A 23113-nucleotide genomic window follows, 5' to 3' on the forward strand; every position below is an offset into this window, starting at 1 on the left:
AGGTACCGTTCTCTCCCAGTTTCCTAGTGTTAAGTGTTCTGTTTTTGGCATGTTCCCTAACGTTTGGCAACTTGCCTAAATTTATGAGAACTAGTTGGGAGTTCGGTTTTCCTTTATGCATACTTTTTTCTAGGTAGCACATAGAATTTTTTTACAACAATATACTATGATGTGCTCTGTGACTCTTTGAAGATAGTATTAACTTTTTTGAAGATTCCCATTTTATAAAGCTGAGCAAGGTAAGTCCTACCCCTCAGCCTTTTCTAGAGCTAAGTGTTTTGGAAATCCAGGTACGTTGCCTGGTCTCAGTCGCTGCCCTTGCTGTACTCGTTTGCTCCTTCAAAGTATTCCCTCACCTCTGAGACTTGTCCCCACAAAAGGCGCTGCCTCTGCCCCTGTATAAGCATCTCTATTATCTCTCTCCTTTCTTACAGTGCGTACTGATACAGAAGTCAACTATGCTGTTAGTAGTGCCGTGGATCTCCTCAGTCTTCCTAAATTCCTTGTAGAAACTGGTCAGATTTGCAAGCTTTTGCTAGAGAGAAATTTGGCTATATATCACAGTTAATAGCTGAAGAATTTTGTCCTTCTTTTAAATTGTTTTTGTTGGGTGCTAAGTCTCCCGTTAACACACCTGCACACACATGTGGGGCCGTACTTTTTCCCTGTGAAGAGCACCTCTGATGCGAGAAGCTCTTTCACCAGCTGCATCCTGAGCCCTTCGGTCCATCGCTGCCAGGGCTCCGTCTCCCTGGCCGACTGGCAAGCGGGTGTGATGTACTTGAAAAAGATACCTGCTTTTAGGCCTTCAGTAAGCCATTCCTCACAGGTACTTGTTTTGCTCCTTTCCGATTTTTTTTTTTTTTTTTTTACAAATTTCCCATTATCCACCTTTTTTCCTCTTGTTCAGACATGTCGTCTTGAAAGAAGGACGTATTTTCTTCTAACAGCCTAGCTCAGTCTCACCTAACTACGCTAGCTTTTATTGATCTTGCTGACTGGCACCCATCTAGCCTGAACTTTTAAGTAATTTAAGAATATTGTGTGGCCTGCAAAGACTTTATTTTCATTTCCTTTTAAACTGTTTGTTGTCTTCTGGGTTTGAGATTGAATATTATTTTGGATTTCTTGCTCAAACAAGGGTCTGGGGTGTGCCTACCTTATGGGCTGGGACAGTTGAGTCTTAAAGCAGGCCTTGCATGTAATTCAAGACTGTGCCAAGAATACTGCTCCTAAAGCTCCACTTCAAGAAAGTAATCACTTGCAGCATCTAAATATTTAAATACCCTGTTACATCTTGTGATATTCGCTCATGCTGAGGAAATGAATTCAAGTCTCTCCATTTTTAACCTTATTCTAACTACAGCCGTGTAATAGATACTCTGTACTGATGTAGTTCACTATCATTTCCACTGAATTTATGTCCTCTTGTTAAGAGTCCAAATAACTACCTCAGTTCTGCCAAGTCCAAGATATGTTACTGGTGTTTAATCCATGTAATTGGTTGGGGGTGGGTGGTTGGTTGGTTTGGTTTTTTCCCATCACTGGTATTCATATAAAACCATTTGATCTTTGTCATGTTGCCTGGTCATCCAAACTTTTGCTGGCTTTGACTGCGCTTCTGCTGTCTCCTGCCCCGGAAGGTTACTTGCTGTCTCTTCTCCTAACCCTTTTCTCTGGGACATGGTTTTTATGTAGGCTTGATGTTTAAAGCAGAGAATGGTTGCCTTTTAAAAGGGAGAGAGGAGTTACACAGCTTCTAACACCAGGTTACCATTTGTTATGCATGCTTGGCCATGCATAACATGCAAACCCAAACATGCATGGGTTTGCAAGTCATTCATCTGAAGTACCGGTTTGGGAGAATTAAGAGAATCTTTCACATGGGACTTCCTAGTGCCTGGAAAGCAAAAGGTCAAACTAGGTGTTGACTAGGTGCTTCTCTGCGGAGGCTTTACGCAGTTCACGAGTGCACTTTGTTCTGCTGTTTCAGTGCTGAAGTGAAAAGGTCCAGCATGCACGCCAATAAGAAAGTATAATGTGGATAAGGGCATAATCAGATAGAATCATAGAATCGGTTAGGTTGGAAAAGACCTTTAAGATCATCAAGTCCAACTGTTAACCTGTCACTGCCAAGTCTGCCACTAAACCATGGCCCTGAGCACCTTTCACAGGTATACTTTTGCAATAATTTTACTTTTTTCCAGTTAACCAGGATGCAAAACGAGGTCATTAAAAAATAAGAATGGCTTTAGGCTTTTATGAGTGAAGGAGCAGCAGACAGGGTAGTGCTTCGGCAGGCGTTCTGCTGTTTCCAACAGGAATGAATTCAGAGAAGCTGAAGTAAAAGCTACAGGCCCAGTCTGTCACGAGGGCCTCCAACACTGAGCCACGAGCATCTTGAGGGGCCCCGAGCTGTTTCTGGAGCCGGTCAGCAAGCTGGACAGCCGGGGACCGAAACTGCTCGCACAGCAGCTGCGTTAGCTGCCTCAGGCCAGATGGCTCCCTGGAGCAGCAGCTCCCTGCCACCGCGTACCTGATAGTCAAACCAAAACCACGCGTAGAGAGCGCCTTCCTCTCTGCGTCCCGGCCCTGGCACTTCAGTGTTTTTACACCCACGCACACACCAGCTAGACCGAAGCGTGGTTAATGGGGTAGTGGCCGGGCTGTCCTGCAGCAGCTTTGCCCTTGCACGCTGTTCAGCGCATCCCCTCCAGCTGCTGCCTACCCGCTCAACGCTGACAGCACCTCAGCCTTCCCCGGGAACGTTCGAGTGCTTTTGCACCTACCTGCATCGCTTTTAGAGGAACTGTTCTGAAAAAAGGTGGGGAAGGAGACACGTCTATGTGTGATGCGCCAGTGCCTACAGCCCCGGGGGGTCCTGCTAACAGCAGGCAGGGGATTAAAAACAAGCAGTGTAAGAGCAATGAGGATAGCGCTGCAATTAGTAGTTCGCCCCTCCCTCCTTCCCCCTCTATCTAGTTCGTGAGGCAGTAAGGAGACTGAACAACCCAAAAAGGGTTGTTAATAACAAAACCCCCACAAAGCTGAGATCGCTAATTACAGGAATAACCTACACTGGATGTGCCAGTGCAAAGCCACCAGTAGGTCTCCTTGAAGTAACCCCTGAAGAGCACCAGCAGTGGGAAGGGTCCCGTAGCAGCCCACAGCTGTACCTGTGCGAGGGACAGCCACCACCGTGCTCTCGAGGAAGCGCTTTATTTTTTTTTCTGCCACTAACAATCAGTCAGGCCATTGACCTCTTCGTTTCCCACTTTTCAATTGCTGCGTATGTCAAACTGAATGCCAAAAGGAAGCAGGACCTGACCAAAGTTCAGTACGTTCAACGCGTATCACTTGCTGCCACTTGCAAATTCAATTAGCACCCGAGCATCTAGAGTTCCCCTCGGGTGTCGCTGGGGAGCCCTTCCCGTGAGGCAAGGAAAAGAGCGCTGCTGGCCTGCTTGCCCGTACCACGACCGCGTCAACAGATGTCAGCTTCCAGCTGAGCGACCCTTGGCCAAACCAAACGGGAATGCTGGCACTGCCTTCACTCCGCACCTTCGCTGCCCCTCCCTCGGCACCAGCACGGGGCTAGGCTGCTGCAGAGGGCGGCCGGAGGGGACGTGCTGGAAGGAAGCACGCAGAGGTGAGCACCTCCCCCAGGAGCCCCGCGTTCCAGCTAACAACTGCCCCCCCTGTCCTGGAAAGGGCCGGCCTTGGCCGCACGCTGATCGCTCCCACGGTACTAGTATGTGGCACTGGTCTCAGAAACGTGAACGAGCTCCCTTGTCAAAACCCCCTTTTGCTTGTTCCCACCCCGCTCCCAAGTATCAATGCTTTTAAGGATGGGATGTAACATTCCGCAGGTCTGCTAGACCTAGGGAGCGTCCAGCCTACCCCGTTCCCACGCAGAGCACAAAAGGAGCTAAATCAAACCCCTTATTCATTCAACTCTCACCCCTAAAAAATAGGAATATTTACCTCAAATAGCAGCTTTCCATGCATGAACGGCAGAGGGGTGGGTTGACCCTGGCCAGCAGCCAAACACCCCCACAGCTGCTCGCTCACACCTCCCCACAGCAAGGCAGGAAGAAAATCTCATGGGTAGAGATGAAAGACAGTTTAACAGGTGGGTGAGAGAAGGGGATAAAAATAAAGTGCAATCACTTGCCCCTCCAAGCAGCGGGCCAATGCCCTGCCAGCCTCCCAGCGACGGCCACCACGGAAGGCCCCTTCTTCTTCCCCTGCCTCGTTTTTTGTTGCCGAGGGTGACGCAGGGTAAGGAGTATTCCCCGCTGGCCCGCCTGCGTCCCCCCCGCCGGGGGTGTGCGCCAGCGCTGCCCAGCCACAGCCAAGGCACAGCCAAGGCACCGCCAGCAGCCTTCAGCCATAAACCCGCACCTCCATCCCAGCCAGGCCCAGTACAGGTACCGTGAGGCACACGGCTTGAGCCCCGCCGCCTACCAACTCGTTAGAATTCAAGTAAAGACAAGAGCAAGGTAGGCATCAAGGGAAGTAATGTTTTCAACATCAAAAGTCACATTTTCAGTATCAGTCACCACAGTCTTCTATTTTTTTCAGCTTGAGCAGAAAGATCAGGGCAGCCAGAAATTCATTTAATTGAGGCCTGTCTTAAGTAACTAAAAGCTTTAATTTAAACTCAAGTTAGACACCAACTCAGATCTGTCTGACTGACCGCTCCCAAGGTGATCCACAACTTGTCCGCAGAACCACGATAATACAGACGTATTTTACTTCTACATGGTCCAAATTCTGCAGCTTTTCAGTCAGCCAGAGGTTTAGAAGCAAACTGTACATTCGTCTTGTATTTGTTGAGATATTAATGTATTTTAGACACCTGCCTGATTGCCTCACATCATTTTCATCAAAAAAAGCTACAGGAGGGCTCTAACTAAACACAGGGGATATCGATTCACTGAGACCGCGTTGCCATCTTAGCACCTAAGACAAGAAAAATGTTAAAGGACAGTGCTTCCACACCACTCCAAAAAACAAACAACAACAACAACAACCCCCAAAAAAACCCAAACAAGACACCCACCCCAAATCAAAACCCAACTGGAGTCTGCTCAAGATTTATACCTGAACTTTAGAGGAGCCTGACTGGCCATCCCCGTGCGTTCCTCAGATCTCCTTCTACACCCAGCCTGCTTGTGAGGGAGCAAGTGATCTATTCCAAGTTTTTCACGTCAAGACAACTGCCATCTCCCCAGCCCTTTGATTGCGGTTCTAAGTTATAAACTAAGAACTACATATCCTTATCACCATGCAGAAATTAAATTATATTCAGGTAAGAAGGCATTCACATTATGTCAATGGACATTAAACACACCAAGCATTTTATTTAATAAATTTTATTTATGCAAAGCCAATCCAAAAGTGTTGTGTAAAAGTGAAAAGCTCTTTTTACATATCAATAAAAACTTTTTTTTTTTTTGCGCACTTTCTGCGTGGGAAGAGTAAGGATTTGACTGTTTTATTTACAGGAACCCACTAAGTTTGTTTAAAAATATAGACATAGGTATTAAGTCATTCTTATTTTCCCTAAAAGCTAAGTGCTGTACAGTATACAATGGCTTAAAGTGCCCAGATAACCAAGGGTATCCCATGACAACTTGCCTATACAAACTTTTCGTGCCCAATTAAGAATATTCTCGTTTTGATGTAATGCTTCTGCCCACTGCTTGTTTTGGGTTTTTTTTTTGGTTTTGTTTTTTTTAAGGGCTTTTTTTTTTTTAAATGTATACAGCAGTCAAATTATATTACTATGTCACACCCAGTATTTCCTTAAGGAAGAGAAGTTATGTTCCTTGACCCTCCAGTTCGGCTGCTGCTATATCTGGTTCTTCATCATTGTAAATGTTTTCTGCCTAAAGACACAAAATATTACGTTACAAGTGCTAGACACAATTGTGTTTAAGCAATCTTCTACACTTTATAAGAAAAAACAGGATAACGCCAAGAAGGCACAGACATCACCCCCTCCGTAAAGGGACCCTCTCCCTGCCTTCCCTTACAGGGCAGCCAGATTTAGGAATGCGCACGCAGTGGCTGGACTTCAGCAGTTGTCTTCTCACGTTGTTTTATTTCAGTGGCGTAAGCATTCGCCATTTCACCACTGGCCTTACCATGAACATTTTATTTGGACTTATTTCAGCCTCAGTCTGAACACACAAAAAGAACAGCTATAAAAAACTGAAAGCCTGACCTGTGATGCACATTTAAGTCTGTTACATTTTTTTAACTGAAATTATGCCAAAGTGACTTTATTCCACATTTATTTATAAGATAACTGATCAAATTCCTGTAATGTAAAATAATATGAACTAACTGGAGACTTAAAAGGCATCTTGCTTCACATCCAACACGTGGGGGATGAGGGGAAGAATAAGTCTTGGCTAGTATTGGATATAAGTTCACAACTGCCACATTTATTCTTAACATTAACTAGTACCTAAGACTAGGAGTCAGGAATTAGCTAGCAGTTGCATTTATTCAGGTTGGTTTCGTCTTTTTTTCTTTTTTTTTCTTTTGAAAGTCTTACTCTGCAATCAAACAGTGTAAGAAGTACAGGGGACAGACTACTTCCAGTCATGGAAGGCACAAGCTGCCCCAAGAAGAACAAGCCACTTCAGTCTCATTTATGCAACAAGCTTCGGAGCAACTCAAGAGTTGACACTCACCATTTGCCATATCTGCATTATGTTGTCCTCCGACACAGAACAGATTACCCAAGGCTCATTAGGATTCCAACTGAAGTCTGAAATCTTGGCAGTGTGTCCTCCATGAATAAACTGTTAAAAAAACCCACAAGCTTCAGTAAGCCATTTCATCTCTAGAGAGAAATCTGTTAAAACCCAAGGTTCAGAAGTTAAATTCATCATGCGGATGACTACTCAAAGAAGAACAACTTGCTACTAGAGATTCACAATACAGCCGGAAAGAAGGCGTGTGTGAAACAGCGCACCCCATTCGTTGCTTATGGACCAGATGCGATTGCTGAGACAGCGTTTCAGACGACAGTTCTTCTTATTATAGCAACAACAGACTGACATCCTCGAAATGGTGCTACTTCACACAAGGTTAGGCTGTGAAATCCAGCCGTATTTTATATCCATTACCTCATCTAATTACATGAGCACTTATACAGCTACACAGGAAACGGGGAAACCAAACTATAAGCATTTTTAATTGTTTGTTTCCTAAGGAAGCAAACCAAAACATAAGCCTTTGTACTTTCTCCATCAGTAAGGTTAGCTATATGGGACCTAACCAGTCTAACGCAAGAGAAACAATTTGAGGCCTTGGCTTTACACGCGTTTAGTTATAAAAGAGTACCAACAAGCACGTGGCCGAACTGTAAATATGTTTGACAATAAAGATGTGTAAATCATGTCCAGGACAGCTTTGAAAGAAATCACTACCCTCGGGACTGAACAGAGGAAGCCTACTGCAAGTTATAGCAATGGACTGAAAACCAGGGAGGGGAAAAGACTGATGAACTGCTGCAGTTTTAGTCACGCAGTCATAAGGCGTCACACTGCCATACAGCATGTCGGCACACTGAAACCTCAACAGAAGCCTACCAGCAGCTCAGGAGGCCCATCTTCTGCATCCTCTGCAGACTGCTCTTCTCCAATTTTACTGTAAGAAAGTAGTTTATACTTTTTATTAATAATGACAGTTGCATCCTCTATCAGCTTAACTTCAGAGTTCATAGCCGTTGTTTCCAGTATCTGCTTTTGCTATTGGCTTTTGTCACTGTCAAGTGATTTATAAGCCTCAGGTATAAAACATCAACTGTTTGGTGCTATCACTACTGAAATAGAATCTAACTTGTGAAGCACACGGAGGCAGAAATCACTTATTACGAAAGACAACAGAAACCAATTCTATCAGCAAGAGGTCCTCACAGAGAAGTAACATTAGAAGTACTGTGCTGCTTCTACTGTATACCCGAGAGACCAGGTCTGAGTTAAGCAAGCAAGGAAGGCTGGAGAACAGCACAAATCAAGTCTACCAAATAATGGAGGTCCGCAGCCTTTTTTTTTTTAACCATCTCTTCATATATACTAAAATAAAGGAATTGCTCTTCACCTTAGATCCCATACGTTAAGCCGACGATCAGTACCGCTTGAAGCAAGAATTGTTTCATTATGAGGAGACCAGTGAACCTATTGAAAGAAAACAACTTGACTGGAGCAGTTACTGATTTCTAAAGCATATCCTGAATAACCAGCACCTTGGCCAGTAATTTTCAACAACTATACTCAACAAATCAGTTTCTTCCAGCACAAAGGATATCCTATAGCTCAAATAGGGTGCTTTAAAGTCTTAAGATTTCTCAAATTGAACAGCCAACATTATTTCACTGTCACAGATTTACCATATCATGAAATTTAATTGTCTAAAATTCCCTGTTACTTGCACCTACTAAATAGGCAGAGTTCACAACATTAGATATGAACCCAAGTCCTCTCTACACCAGGACATTTTAGAGAAACCTTCTACCTGTACTGAAGGTACCTGCAAACTCCCAGTATCTTTTTAGCAATAAGTTGTTGACTACGTGCTTCAGAGTCAAGTGGGGAAAGACAGAAAGAAACTATGTGGTACTGTCTGTATTTCTTGACCAAAATTCACTATTTAATGTTTAACAGAATTACTTATTTATTGCGCTTGGTCACCATAAGAAAATCTACACATTCTTGTCCAAGTCAGTACTCTTCTAGTTTTTTCTACAGCTTGTGAGAAAAGTCTACCCACCTGAAAAATTTCATCTTTATGAGACTCGAAAGAATGGAGTTTCAATTTTAAGTTTCGAAGATCCCACAGAGCCACCGTCTGGGAGAAGTAACAAGAAATTGGTTTTACTATAATGGCTATAGAACTATCATCTAGAATACTTATGAATTTAAAGTATACACAAGTAAAAACCTTGTCAGCAGAACCAGTTGCTAGAATGAACTCGCTGTAAGGATTGAAGGACAGACAGTTGACCTCGGCTGTATGAGCATCTACAGAATGACTTGGCTTGGATGTAGTATTAGATCTTGTGTCCCAGCTGTTGCAACAAAGGGTTTGGGGGAGGGTGAGGGGCAGGGAGGAGAGAGCGAGAGTGAACAAACATAAGTTTTCACAGGAGGTGCTTTTTCACTACACTACACATTAGTTTAAGAGACTACATTATTACTAAACCTAAGTCTGAAGCTACAGTTTTTATTCCATAACCTTTCAGTATTTTGTGTCTGTTGTGCACAAGCAGTTCGCACCAGGAAGCTGACATACATATTAATTACATCTTATTTTCAAATGATGTGAACACATTAAATGACATGCAGATTTCAGTGATTCTGCAGCATTACTATAGTTGACTGCACTAAGGAGCTAGATGAGAGCATTCCAGAATTCAGACTTTTTCATCTAAGAGCTCTGGACTGGTCCACTGACAGCACAGAGCAGGCACTATCCAGAAACCGCTTAACCCCAACTTACATCATAAGCTTCTGGTCATCCGCCACGGATCCAAACAGAGATTCATGGAGCAGATGCCATGCCACGTCTTCTACTACTGCAGAGTGCCCAGTAAAGATTGCTTTTGCATCAACAATTTTGCCTTCTTTTGGTCCAGCACTTATATCCCATAAACACACAGTCTGTAAATAAGAGTCATATTTCATTGTTATGTGGACTCTGACTGTATTACCTTTCAAATGAATACATAAATAATCACATTCTACACATAAGCAGAGAGATGACTCTCCTGAAACAGCTGTTTTTGAAAAGGAACACTTAATATGCTGTAAGTGAGAAGTGAGCTACGTTATCAGTTTTCTGCAAATTCAAGGCCCAAGGATTATTTATAAGATCACATAAGCAATTTACACTTTTAAAGCCCACAAAGAAATTTATAAGCTATTAGTTCAACTGATCTTTGAGAGTCTTACTAATTTGTGGTCTCAGACTCAAGCCAGTTTAAAGGTTGTTATACAACAATTTCTTATAGTTGTCTGCTGGAAAAATATTCTCTTCTTACTTCACCAAGAATGTTAGAAAGAACTAGTTGTTGATTACAGCCTGAAGTCAACTGACAGCATTTGGAAATATAATTACAATATGTGAAAGCTTCCCCACATAGCAATATACAGCTACACTAACCCAGTTTTTCTCTAATTATCTATTACAGCAAAAATTAGGAGGGGTTGTCTGGTTGTTTGTTTGTTTGTTTGTTTTTAAATAGGGGAAAAGATGTGGTTTTTACATGATCATCTGATGCACTGAGAAGATGTCCACTCAAATTTGAGTTCCATGATAAGCCATAGCCTTCCTTCTGGTGGCCTCTTAATCTAAGGTCAGGATTACACTCTCCACTTGGGTCTGAAAGAGAGGAAATTCCTTCCATTTAGCTTCACCTTGCACATCAATCCATAAGAGCATCATTAGCACCCAAGATCTTTGTTTCCGTTGCAATAATCATATTTTATACATCAGCCTCTTAGGAGATAGCTGCTTCTATTAAGATTCTCTTATGCTATTGAGCATAACCAGGCAGTTAAAGTCACCGAAGATATGGGCCTTCTTATTCAGATTCCAGAGCCCATCACCTCTCCTCCCAATTACAGTTAAATACAAGTTTTCCCCTCAATGACAAGAGGCATTTTGCTTAACTTCAAGGAGTCTGACCCACCTGGTTTTGAAGGATGTTTAGTGTAGTCAAATACCAACACATCAGCAGATGGTGTTTTTGTAGCAATGATGCAGGGATTCTGCGGCATGTAACGAGCACGGTTTACTTCACCTTCATGGTTAATTTTAATCTCCGTTTCAATTTTGCCAGTCACAGATCCAAAGCCACCAAATTCTACATTTGTCAGAAAAAGGTCAGTTTATCACATCAACTATTTTAAATGGGTGAAACAGCATTTCATGCCATCTCCCCCACTCCAACAAACAATGGTAAGCATCTTATCATAATACTATAAAGCCTATGAAAGACTAGCACCATGTGACACAACAGCATCAACACTTTAGATATTTGGAATCCCCTATGATACAAACTCCTTCAGAGCTTCAGTCTCTATTTGAGGTAGATGTGTCTTGGTTTTTCACCACAACTGACAGAGCTGGTAGAAATGCTAGTAGGGATTGTATATCTTAATATTACTTAAGTTCTCCCGAAATAAGAAGTTTCCTCTTTTTAGTCACCATTAACAATCTAGAATTAGGGTGAACTTGTGAACTGGTAAGTATATGTCAGCTTTAGTATTTAACAGAAAGTTAGAATACCATTAGACAGAACACTTAGTAATGCTGCTGCTAAAACACAATCTAAGAATGCATGCATGCCCACCTCCTTTCTCACTGTCATATTGCGAAGCATCAAACTGATCATCATTGGGAATCTGGACTCTTGCAACAACCAGGTGGTTCTGTTCATCGGACGTGTGCGTTCCCAAAACCAGCCAGTGTAGAGCATAATCCTTTCCTTCTGGCCTGTTTAGAATAATAAATGCATGGAAAAAAAATTATGTGATCAGTCCCAGAAGCTTGATAGCTAGCATCAATAACACTCAAGATCCAAACTTCTTCAGGGAGCTAGAAAAGAGAGACTCACATAAGAGATCCTTTCCTTTGTCACGAGAGACTTGTGCAATAAATTGAACTGACATAAGCAAGCCAAAGATACAACCAGCAAGGCTAGAGTGACAATACAAGTCAGTAAATATTGCCACTACGGCTTGAAAGGGACAATTACAATTTGTACAGTAGTTAAAGGTGACACTAATACCTACTTCTGTCTTTAACTGCCCTAGCAGTCGCACAGTATTGATTTAGAAAACAATCCGTACTGCTTTCTATAAAACACAAATACTGAGGACAAGTGGCAACCTATTTTAGTTACTTCTCTCAGAAGCTTTTACCAGTTATTACTTTATTTCAGAAGTTCATTTTTAAACACTGCACAAATCCTAGCTAACTAGAATCAAATTTCTCTTCTGGTGGTTAAATGCAACATTTAGTAATAAGTGAAGGGCTGGATGGGCAGTGCCATTTATCTCTGAAAGGAAAAATTTGAACAGTCAAAACCAAGCAACTTGTGCACTCTTGAAAGCAACAAACTAATTACGCTGTCTGAATCCAAGCAAACAGGAATCATTTGGGCAATCATAAACCACTGTAGGTATTACTACACCACTTCGAAAGCATCATCATACATTTTGAGGGGGAAAGAAAAATACAGAACAAAACAAAAAACACACAATGCACACGCACTTACTTGCATCAGGAACAGGTGTCCCATCATGTCAGGTGCCATACAAAGAGAGAGTCCTTGCCTTAAATGGCTTACATATTTTGACACTGGATAATTGGAAATACCAGGTTTTAAACTGAATATTAAGTCAATCTGCAAAATACGAGGCAAGCAGAAGTGTTCCTCATAAGGGCTCCACACCCTCAAATCCCCACTTCATTTTCTCCATGCCATGACTAGTCATCTCACATCTCTCAACATCTTCCCCAAACATTCTGGTATACAAAATTAGGTGACCACCAGGTATAACATCACATACGTAAGGCGGAATTTTAAAGAGGAAAGAGACCATCCTCTGATTATTGCATGAACTTTACACATAAGATATTTAAAAACCTAGCTGTATCCAGTTTACAACAACATGACGGACCCAGTCCTTGTCCACTACCTCAATGGAGCCCTGAGTGGTTACTGAGACAGTTTAAGTTCTATAGTACCTGGCACATGAACAGAATCTATCCCCATCTTCAAAATTCTTTCTTTAAGAAATTAACCAGCGAGCCCAAAATTTTCAGGGGGAGGCAGAAGAATGGGAAAATTAAAATATGTGAAGCCAACAGCGTGCCAGGGACAGAACCAGGACGTGAAGCACCAGTCTTAGAACAATATCCTCTTAAGTAAGTCCGGACTTAAAACAACAACAACAAAAAAAATCTGAGACAGATACTATAGCTTCTACAGAATAGTAATCTGTAGGGCACATGAGTAAAAACAGTCTTCAAGAAAAAGCTAATTCAGTACATAGATTTCTCTGGTCAGAATTAACTGTAGAAGAGTGTTAGGTCTCATATATCAATAAATTGAGAAAGATTTCTCTCCTCACACCTCACAACATCCTCTGCTAGGCCAAGCTAGAGTTCTGCAAAGTATCAATTTGTGACTTTTTTCCTCAAAGCTTCTGCATACACAAAAGGGTTTTACAGCTGTAAGCAAAATAAAGCGTTACAAGCTCACAAAGAGGAGTCTAACCCAAATTATTCTTGTCTTGTGTGGTTTTCATCCTCAAGTTACTTAGCAGGCATGGTTAACAGAGGCAGAAAGAGAAGTGGAACAAGCAATTGCACACAGCCTCAGCTCCCACTTTGCAAACTAGGCCAATCAGCAGCTGAGACCCGAGCCTCCCTGGCACCTTCCAGGCCTCTCTTCCTTTCTCTCACCTGGTCACATCAGGTAACCACTGCACGGTGAGGCTGGGCCACTCCAGAGCATGTGTCATCACCAGATCGTACAAGAAGGGGGTGTTTTTCTTCCAGATCTTGTACTCCTCGCTGATAACGCGCTCCTCCACCGTGTCCTCCAGCACTGCGGGAAGGGAGAGCGATGAACCAGGGACTCGGCGCCGCCACGGGCCGCGGCTGTACCAGGGAGGGCGCGGGAGAGGAGCGGGGGTCCCGAAGCGCCCTCAGGGGCGGCGGGCGGGAGGAGAACTGCAAGCGCCCCACCCCCGCCACCACCCCGTCGGAAGCTCCTCGTACAGGGAGCGCGGAGCGCCTCAGCCCCGCCGCGCCCCCCCCGGGCACCCGCGTCCTCACCCCACCGCCCAGCCGGGGAGAAGGCGGAGGCGGTTTCCTACCTTCCTTGCTCGCCATTTTGAGTGTGCGCGTGCGCGCGCAGGCGAGACGCGGCGCAGGAAGCAACGGCTACGGGCGCCAGAGGGGGAGAAGGAGAAGAGAAGGGGAGGAGGAGGAGGAGGAGGAGGAGGAGGAGGAGGAGGAGGAGGAGGAGGGCGGGCGGGCGGGCGGGCAGGCAGGAGCGAGGGCTGCCGGTGAGGGCAGTGAGAGCCCCGAGGGCCCCAACGGCGCTGCCGCCGCCACCCCGCCGCGCGCGGGCTTGCCGACTTCCAACCCGCGCCTCGCGCCCCCGCGCATGCGCCGCCACCGGGCCCGCGGCACCACCGCCCACAGCGGCAGCCAATGGAGTGGGCGGAAGGGCCGCGAGGGCGCGCGCGCGTGCGCGCGGGGCGGCCGGGGCGCTCCAATCAGGCGCTGGCGCGCGCTGAGCCCACGCGGGGCGGGGCGGGGCGGGGCGGGGCCGCCCTTAACGGCGGGGAGCGCGCAGGAGCCCCCTGGAAGCGCTGGCGGGCGGGGGGAGGGAGCCGTAAGGGTGGGGGGCGCCGGTGCCGTGGGGCCTTCCCTGCCCCGAGGGCGCCCGGACTCGGCCCCCCGGGAGCTGGCGATGCGCCCGGGCGGCAGCCCCGGGCTGACAGGGTGGGGCGGAGCGGAGAGGAGAGGGCGAGGAGGAGCCAGGCGGCCGCAGCGGCGCGGGGTTGGCGGGCCGGGGGAGGCCGGCCGGCCTGGCCGCGCTGTTGCCGCGAGGTGGGGCTGTAGGTCAAGCAGCCCCGCCGCGGGTACCGCAGTGGGAGCTGGCGAACGGGCCGCCGCCGGCTTCACCCCAGCTCCAGGGCGCGGCGGAGCAACCTGCCCGCCCGCTCCCGCCGCTGTCTCACGGCAGCGGGAGCAGGCGCGGCTCGTACCGCGGAGGCGCGGGCGTGGGAGTCGCTTTAGACGTATGGGTTTGATGGGCACGACGCGCTCACCAAAATTTTGCCGTTGTCCCAAAATCCCAGCTTGGCGGGAGGGCGTCAGCGCCGCCGAGAGGCCGCCGCACAAGCTGCAGGGAGCCCGGCGCACCGCCGCGGGGGGAAGGAGTCGTCTCTCCGCTTGAGCGGTACCCCCTGGCCACACGGGGCCCCCAAACTGGGGAGCACTCCCTCGGTGCTGCTGGGGAAGACCAGAGTACCAACATGAGGAGCCAAACTGGGGAGCACTCCCTGGGTGCTGCTGGGGAAGACCAGAGTACCAACATGAGGAGCCAAACTGGGGAGCACTCCCTCGGTGCTGCTGGGGAAGACCAGAGTACCAACATGCTATCCACGAGCATCATTCACGCTTGTCTTCCTTGCAGAGGGGACAAAATAAAAATCCAAAATTCTAGAGGTGTTAAATAAAATCCCCAGAACGCTCAGGAGTGGGTGAAGAACAAAACCGTTCTTCTGGCCTTCCTCTTTAACCAATCCTACTTGTTACTGCTGCTCTAAGGCAAATTTACCAAGTAGGGCATCAGTTCATTGCACATTGGAAGTAGAAATTGGGGAAACAGGAGTAGTTTTATTATTACTTAAATCATTCATTAGTTTTCACAAACAGAACCCAGGGTACATTCAGAAAGGAGGGGCAATGCAGTCAACGAGAGGGAAATTACTTTCTACAGAAGTGTCCAAAATACAAGATGCAAGATATCCCTTTCCACCAGTCAGAAATTACAATAGTTCAGCCAGCAAAAGAGGAAAGAACAGCCCACATCTTTAACATCAGTTAAAAAATGATCCTGGCACGAATGGAGACTAGCGCTTAGCCTCGTGGAAACGCGCGGAGGCAGCTACCTCCGGGAGACCCCGGGGAACCCGGGGGGAGCGGGGGCGTGCGGCGCTGCAGCCGGCTGTGCAGGGCCGCTGCGGCCCTGGGCCGCGGGGCAAGCAGGGGCTGCGCCGGCTCTCAGCGCAGCAGCCTGTTTCTCTGACCCGCGCTCCGCGGTGTACGGAGGTTTCGGGCTTTGGGGGTAAAACGGAAATTTCTTGGAGATCCAGCAGCTACCAGGCAGCCTGTCTGCATTTGAAACAAACTTAAATTTAGCAGCAAAGAATGGCAGTTGACCTGTATTTAGGATGTCTTAGCTAACAAGCCCTAAATTATATTAAAAACTTAGATATTAATCCCACTTTACAACTTGAAATCTGTAAGTAAAAATGGTTAGAGAGGCCACAGCGGAATAGTTACTGTTTTTCAGCAATGGTGCTGAAGACAACAGAATGTTGCTTAATTTTCTAGAAGAAATGCATGTTTGTGCTATTTGTTAGTTACAATTAGGGCATGGAAGACACTGAACTGCATTATTGAATCCTCAGTCACATAATATCAGTCATTCTCACAAGAGTTTTAAATTCTGTTGCTGTCTAATAGGGTCAGTGGTACTGTCTGACTGCTGTGGTGAGCGGCACAGCTTCGGTTAAGCAGTCACATAGGAATCAAGCATACAGCTTTGCTACCGTGCCTGCCCAGCCTTTCTGTTCTCTTGTTTCAGCTACCACCAACCAAAAGGCCATTTAATTTAACTGCTTTCTATTCAGCTTGAATGAACAGTGCTTGCCACAGGTAACAGCCTTAACCAGGGCAGATCTTTTTGGCAGCTAATAACACTTTCCAGCAGAATAATGGAAATAGAGGCAGTTAGGAATCAGGTTGGATTCTCCCAAATTCCCCCAAGGATTCAAGGGAACTTTTTGCCTCCAAATTGCACAGGCTTTCTTACCACATTGTGACTTACAGTCTTCAGATGAATTCTTGCTTCAGTATTGAACTCAGGGAGACAAATCCTGTACCACTGAGGCTCATATGCCTGGAGTCCCAGAAGGGGAGGAAATTTGCTCTGTAGCGGAGCTCACTGTGCTCAGCTAGAGAGAGTGGCAGGAGAGAGAGGGGAACACGCAGCCAAGTAAGAGCCAGCGTTTTTTAATTTCCCTCTGTGAGGACACTCTTCATGGGCTGAGCCTTCTATGGTCTGGACTCCAGTTTTTCAAACAAGGAGCCCAGTTATGGAAAATGTTTATGTCTAGGAGAGGCTGGAGAGTCAGATGCTGGTAACAGCAGCTGAAGGTTGTAGCCTGGGCATCGGGGAAGAAGGCTGAGGTAAGCAGCCAGCTCCTCAAACAGGAAGCCTTCCCTAAACAACCGTTGCTTTTTTGGCCAGAGTGTTGAAAAATAAAAGTCTTTGGGTGAAGAAGTTAAATAAATATATATTAATCTTCCCCTTAAACCTGCACAAATTGGAATTAAAGCTATCCATGGCTTACTTATTCAAAACGGGAATCTTGTTAAATTAATTGGAAGCTGTAAAATAATCCGCTACACAGGAGTACACGAGTGAGTGTGTTAGCACAGACACAGAGCCTTGATCACACAAGATGTGTTACCAGCTTGCCTTTGGCAACGCTTACGAGTTGTTTTGGTATTTGCTGCCAAGTATGTGTCTACTCCTACAAAGTGCTGAGGCCTTACTGAAACGTTGGAGAGTGAAGACTGAGCCTTTCAGAGTCTGTGTGTTGCTACAGAGCGTTGATCACTTAACCCCCAGATACTGGATAAAGGAAATCTGTCAGGCTTCCTGGCTTTCAGTGACCTCTGTTAGCTCTCACTAAATGGTGACCACAGGGCCCCGTGAATGACCAAGCCTGTATGAGCATTTGGGTGGGATGCTGTTTGTGCCTCTTGCGGTCAACAGCAGTAGTTGTTGCCACAGCTTACCTGGGATATGATGGGGAAAATGGGAATTAGTTTTGGAAAACGATAAACGAAATTGTCCTTCAATGATGTCACGTAGGGCTTGGCTGAACTGTAAGTGAAGAATTGCTTCCCAACCCTCCACAAATCTTTGCAGACCCTGTTTAGGATCTGCAAATCGAGTTGGATTCTGATGGGCTGCCAGGACTAGTACTAGCTTTGGTGAGCAAAACCTGTCACGCCTATGTATCAAAAGAGTTGGTAAGTGACCAGCGCTGTTCTCTTCTTGTTAGCAATTATACTTGCACACAGCCACATTTTCTTTTAATTTAAATCCACGCACCAAAAATGCTATTATTAAGTGCTTTTCTCCCACTGAGATTGTCATGGCAAAGACAATTTATAAACAGTACAGCTATCAAAGAAGGCGCATCATCGACTCTCAGGTTGGTTATTTGCAATTCATCAGCACGGTCATATCTGTGACCACACATCTAAAACATATCCTTTGATTCCCACACTTTGTAAGGAAAGTAATTATCCAAGGCCACTGTTCATCACTTGCAGTATGTGTAAAATGTACGATAAATTAGTTTTGAAGTAAAAGAGTGACTTGAGCTTTATTTTATTAAGCTATACTTCTTTCAAACCTAAGCATGAAATATTGCATTTTCATTTCAGTAAAAAAAAAAATCTGTCTCCTGCATCCTCAATTGTATGTGCTGCATTGTGTTTCAAATCGCCAGATACGCTTATGAAGAATTATATGCACTTATTAATTTTCACCTTGAAGACACGTATGCTGATTTATTGCTCTGCAAAGAATTAGCTGGCTTGCCGATGCTTATGTCTCTTATACATCATGCAGAGCTGATGGATGTTCGTAGCACAACTCAGCAAGCAGGTGTAGGTATTACTGCGAATGACCATCGCAGTCAGAAAATTGTTTAAAGAAAATCAAGTTTGCACAAAACCTCAAAATTCCCCATTGGAAAAGTAAAGTAGCAGCCTCAGCATTTATTATTCTCTAATATATTTGCTGTCATTGCATAGTCTCAGTAGCCTGTTTGGAATAAAGCGTCATTTTCATGCAGATAAGAAAAGCACACCTCAGTTTAACTGATGCAAACATCCATTCAGAATTTCTTTAAATGTGACCGTGTTTATTTTCCCCACTGCTCATCCAATATTTCTTTGTATTTACCCAGCAACTATTATCTCCCCAGTATAAATCACACATAACCAATACCCTGCTGTCACAGAAAATCTTGAGCTGTAGCAGTGTAGCAGTGTCTTGGACTTTCTTGTTCTCTGCGACGTGCAGTTTGGGATTTGTCTAATGACAGCATGTCTCCGGCAGTTCACTTCTAAATAGGCTTGGCTGTGTTTTATCCTGATATGCAACATATGTACGCTGCACAGCCATGTGCAAATGATAGCTTTCTCTTTGCAACGAATAAAGTGCATTTGTAGGAACATCAGTACTTAGGGGAAGGCATGACTCACTCGGATTATATCCAGCATTGTAGGCAAATACTCCGCTTGCACCTTCTAGGTGGGATTGTTCCCACTCTTGGGATGCTGCAGTGGGAACTCATGATCCGCCTGTTTTGGATAACTAGCGCCGTTTGTCACGCTTTCAGCTAACCGTTGTATTCAACTTCATGCTGCAAATGCGAAGCAATCCTATGGCAGTCTTGTGCATTCCTTCAGTATTCAGGAATATACAGTGTTTTACCTTTGATGTAGAATATGTTTATGCTGGAACGTACAAACTAAGCTTGTTCTCATATAACAAGCCCCGCCTTCCTCTCCCGAAATAACATTAACACTGCACTAAGCCCAGACTAATAAATCCAACCCTGCTGAACACTTTTTTGTTGCTTGCCATGGACATGGCAGCATTCCCTCAACAACTAGGCTTGCTGGGCCATTTCTGTGCTCTGCAGCATTTGCTTAGCATTTTCTATGCATTTGTTTAATAATTCGGTATAGAATGCCAGGTAAATTATTTGAGACATAGATATCACCATTTACGTAACTGGCTTGGTACACTTTTATTAATTTTGCACAGAGTAGTGGAACTGGTGGAATTACTGAGGAGCAGGGGAATATATGAGTAGCTTTTAACAGGTCATCTTATGAAACAGTGCTGCAATACGTGCTGTTTGCGTGCTATACGTTTCCAAGAGGATGTCAGATGTGCTTTTGTTGTATAGTCTGCCGTAGTTCTGCAGCCTACTGGCCTGGACAGATCATTGCCCATATGTGGAGTTTGCAGACCTGTGGGGAATATTAAAAGAAATGGCAGAGAATATATTGCTCGGCAGAAAATACTTTGGCTTTTTGATAGAAGTAACAGACGTGCAAATTTGTACAACAAACAATCTATTTTCCTAAAAGAATAAATGCTTAAATGAATGCCAAAAGGGGGATGGGCAATAAAGTGGAAGGAGACATCTGACTTCTGAAGCTTCCAGCATTTGGCTCGGTGGAGTTCCTCATTGCTTGTGGCCCTGGCCTCCCGCCTTGTGATCTCAGAGGAGCCTGGGGAGCAGGAGTGGGGCAGTTCCAAGCCTGTGTCTGGGTCACAGGAATCAGAGGAGACTGTAACCCAGAAGCTGCTGTTTTCAGTTATATGGAAAGGAGTCGAGGCGAACTGCTGCTCTCAATGATGTGCTGAAGCATCGTGAAGCACAGGAAAGTCTAAGCCTTCCGTGCCAAAGAAGGTGAAAGAGAGATGTTTATTATAACCCATTGCCTCTTCATCTTCCACTCCAGGGCTTCAAAGCCTCTACAAGTATTCAGTGAAGGAAAGTGAGCTCTGCTCTTGCCTTCTAATCTTTGGGAATGTCTCTCCCCACCTGAGCTGCCTGGCCTTCTTTTTTAAAGACTTCTCTGAGGTCACCATAGGTTTCTTTCTTTGTTCTTCACTCTTCCTCTTTTGAGACTTGAAGCAATTAATAACGGCATTATCTTCAAGGTTCTGGATGTCTCACAGGTGAACCCACTGAGACAGGAACCATGCCAAGCTGGTTTAGCTCACTGATCAGTTTCTGTGGTAATGAAGATTTTTGTTTGTTCTGTTTGATTTACTCAGTCATTAGGGCAGATCACCCTCAGGTGCAATCTTTGGAAGCTCTAGAGATCTTGAATTTTATATCCTCTCTTCTTTCCGAGTGTTTTGAATACTGAGAACCGCAATACTGCAGAGCGTATGTAGTAATGGATAGGTGTTATGTCAGATGGCCGTACAGCTTTTTACTTTGGGAGGCAGAGGCTGGGGCCAGATTAACTATGGATTCTTGGCGTGTTAGGGACATCATATAAGGGAAGAAGCAACAGGCAGAGAGGAGATCTGCTGAGACCAGGTTGGTGCCTGTTTACATTTCTGCAGTCAGTTCTAAAGCTGGTGGGTACCTAACCATCTTAGGAGTATCCAGCAAATAAACTGTGCTGCTGTTTATGCTAGTTATTCCCAGTGGCATCTGCAGCTAAAGCGGCGTAGCCACATGTTCAGAAATGGGAGAAAAGAAAGATAGCAGCGCTGCCCTGTCAGGTCAGAACTGTACTTGAACATGTTCTGCAATTAGCAGTCTGTCTTATATTCCCTGTGGGCCAGTTCAAAGTTCATCATGCTGTAAATGCCATTTTGCAATAAGTTTCAGAGTATGTTTTTATGAACAGTTTAAGCCAATCTAAGACCATGATAATGCTAAAAGGAGTAGACCTGATCTCCCCTCTTGCTAGCCCCTGTTCTGCCCCTGCCCTTGTGTCAGTGCTAACGTTCACGTGGTCAACGGGGAGCGGAATCAGGTCCCCAGTCTAGTTGGTTTATTGTCTTTTTGTTTTTCAGCCAGATGATCAAGCTGAGCATACTCACTGCATGTCTTCCTGCTCTTAAACCTGGCACGACGGGGAGTGTCATGGTTTAACCCCAGCCAGCAACTAAGCACCACGCAGCTGCTCACTCACTCCCCCACCAGTGGGATGTGGGACAGAATCGGAAGGGCAAAAGGGGAAAACTTGTGGGTTGAGATAAGAACAGTTTAATAACTAAAGTAAAATAAAGATAGAACAGTAATAATAGTAGTAATAACAACAATAATAACAACAAGTAATAATAGTGCAATAGTAATACAAAGCAAGCGATACACTGTACAATTGCTCACCACCCGCTGAGCAATGCCCAGCACGTCCCCCAAGCAGCGATCATTGCCCCTCCCCCGGCCAACTCCCCCCGCTCATATCCTGAGCATGACATCATGTGGTACGGAATAGCCCCTTGGCCACTCTGGGTCAGCCCCCCTGGCTGTGCCCCCTCCCAGCTTCTTGTGCACCCGGCAGAGCATGGGAAGCTGAAAAGTCCTTGACCGGTGTGAGCACCACTTAGCAACTACTTAGCACTAATTAGCCAGAACCAAAACATCAGTGTATCGTCGACATTGTTCTTATCCTAAACCCAAAACACAGCGCCATACCGGCTACCAAGAAGAAAATTAATTCTATCCCAGCTGAAACCAGGACAGGGAGCAGGTGGCCAAGGGCAAGGGCAGGGATGGCTCCGTTCAGGCTCTGGTTTCAGACTAGTTTGTGCCAATTGTGAGATTGCACCACAGGCCATGCGAGTCAACAGTGTTAGCGCTTTACTGCTAGTTCAGTGCCGTGTCTGGAGCGTTCAGTTCCCTGAACAGCCAGCTAGTAGTATTGTCTCTCTGCCACTTGTCTGTCTTCTGCAGATTAGGAAACTGAGAAAGAAGGTGAAAACTCCATTCACATGCTTTCATTTGCTGGCACGGGAGGAAGGCTTTAAAATTTCTACTTAGTTACTGGTATAGATGGGATATATAACTAGGACTTCAGTGGGAGACAACTGAGCTAAAGATGAGTACAGGGACTCCTAGGATCATGGGACACTGTTGAGACCTTATTTGACGCGCATTTAAAATATTCTTCAAAGGGTTTTTTAAAGGAAAAAAGTTTTAACAAAATTGCTGCTTTGCTGAGAGGCAGCACAACTGGATCAAATTAAATAAACTCTGAATTTTAAAAGCATCTTGTGATTTGAGATACTGCAGAGAGCCTCTTTAAAAGGTGTCTGAGACTGAGCATCCATCAACTGAGGAAATCCCTAACACTAGGGGCTTTAGAAAAATCTAAGCTTTCATATTTGAACTAGTTCTCCATACAGCTGGAAATCTAATGTAAACAGGGCCTAAGCAACTTGGCCAAAGTAATTTAGGGAATCAGAACTGCTGGCTGCTAATCCTAGCTCAAGTTTCTAGCCACATGACCGGAATGCTAACGTTTGGCTTTATCGTCTTCTGTTTTCCCTTTAGTCTCTGCCGTGAGGTACATTGGGGGAACAGTAGAGCAGTGAAGACTGTTAACATAACACCTCTGCCCTCTTTCTTAAGAAGGACCTGGTTTTTGCTGAGGCTTGGGGAGAGACGTGCAGACTGCATGATAACATATTTCTGTGTGAGAAGTCATTCTTGGC

General features: G+C 45.3%; 1 protein-coding gene across 2 annotated transcripts; it reads right to left on the bottom strand.

Moving 5' to 3' along the window:
• Positions 1–5422: 5422 nt before the first annotated feature.
• Positions 5423–14034, bottom strand: RBBP7 (RB binding protein 7, chromatin remodeling factor). 2 transcript variants are annotated; one of them, XM_082330816.1, is made up of 12 exons: positions 13911–14034; positions 13495–13639; positions 11375–11517; positions 10712–10885; positions 10286–10401; positions 9520–9680; positions 8962–9076; positions 8791–8868; positions 8122–8198; positions 7611–7668; positions 6708–6818; positions 5423–5894 (listed from the first exon to the last, which is right to left on the bottom strand). In XM_082330816.1, exons 1-12 carry the CDS (start codon positions 13924–13926, stop codon positions 5826–5828), a joined length of 1263 nt encoding a protein of 420 aa, XP_082186942.1. In that variant the 5' UTR covers positions 13927–14034; the 3' UTR covers positions 5423–5825. The 2 variants fall into 2 exon arrangements, with proteins under 2 accessions (XP_082186942.1, XP_082186941.1); XM_082330815.1 differs by having other exon boundaries at positions 8962–9088.
• Between the last annotated feature and the right edge of the window lie 9079 nt (positions 14035–23113).

This window comes from Platalea leucorodia, assembly GCF_965183815.1.
Source record: "Platalea leucorodia genome assembly, chromosome: 2".
Lineage (NCBI taxonomy): Eukaryota > Metazoa > Chordata > Aves > Pelecaniformes > Threskiornithidae > Platalea > Platalea leucorodia.

Coding starts and splice junctions, on each gene's coding strand:
- RBBP7 (XM_082330815.1), bottom strand. Junction 10,886..11,374: donor ATATGACAGTGAGAAAGGAG/GTGGGCATGCAT, acceptor TGACAAATGTAG/AATTTGGTGGCTTTGGATCT. Junction 5,895..6,707: donor TAATGCAGATATGGCAAATG/GTGAGTGTCAAC, acceptor TTGTGTCTTTAG/GCAGAAAACATTTACAATGA.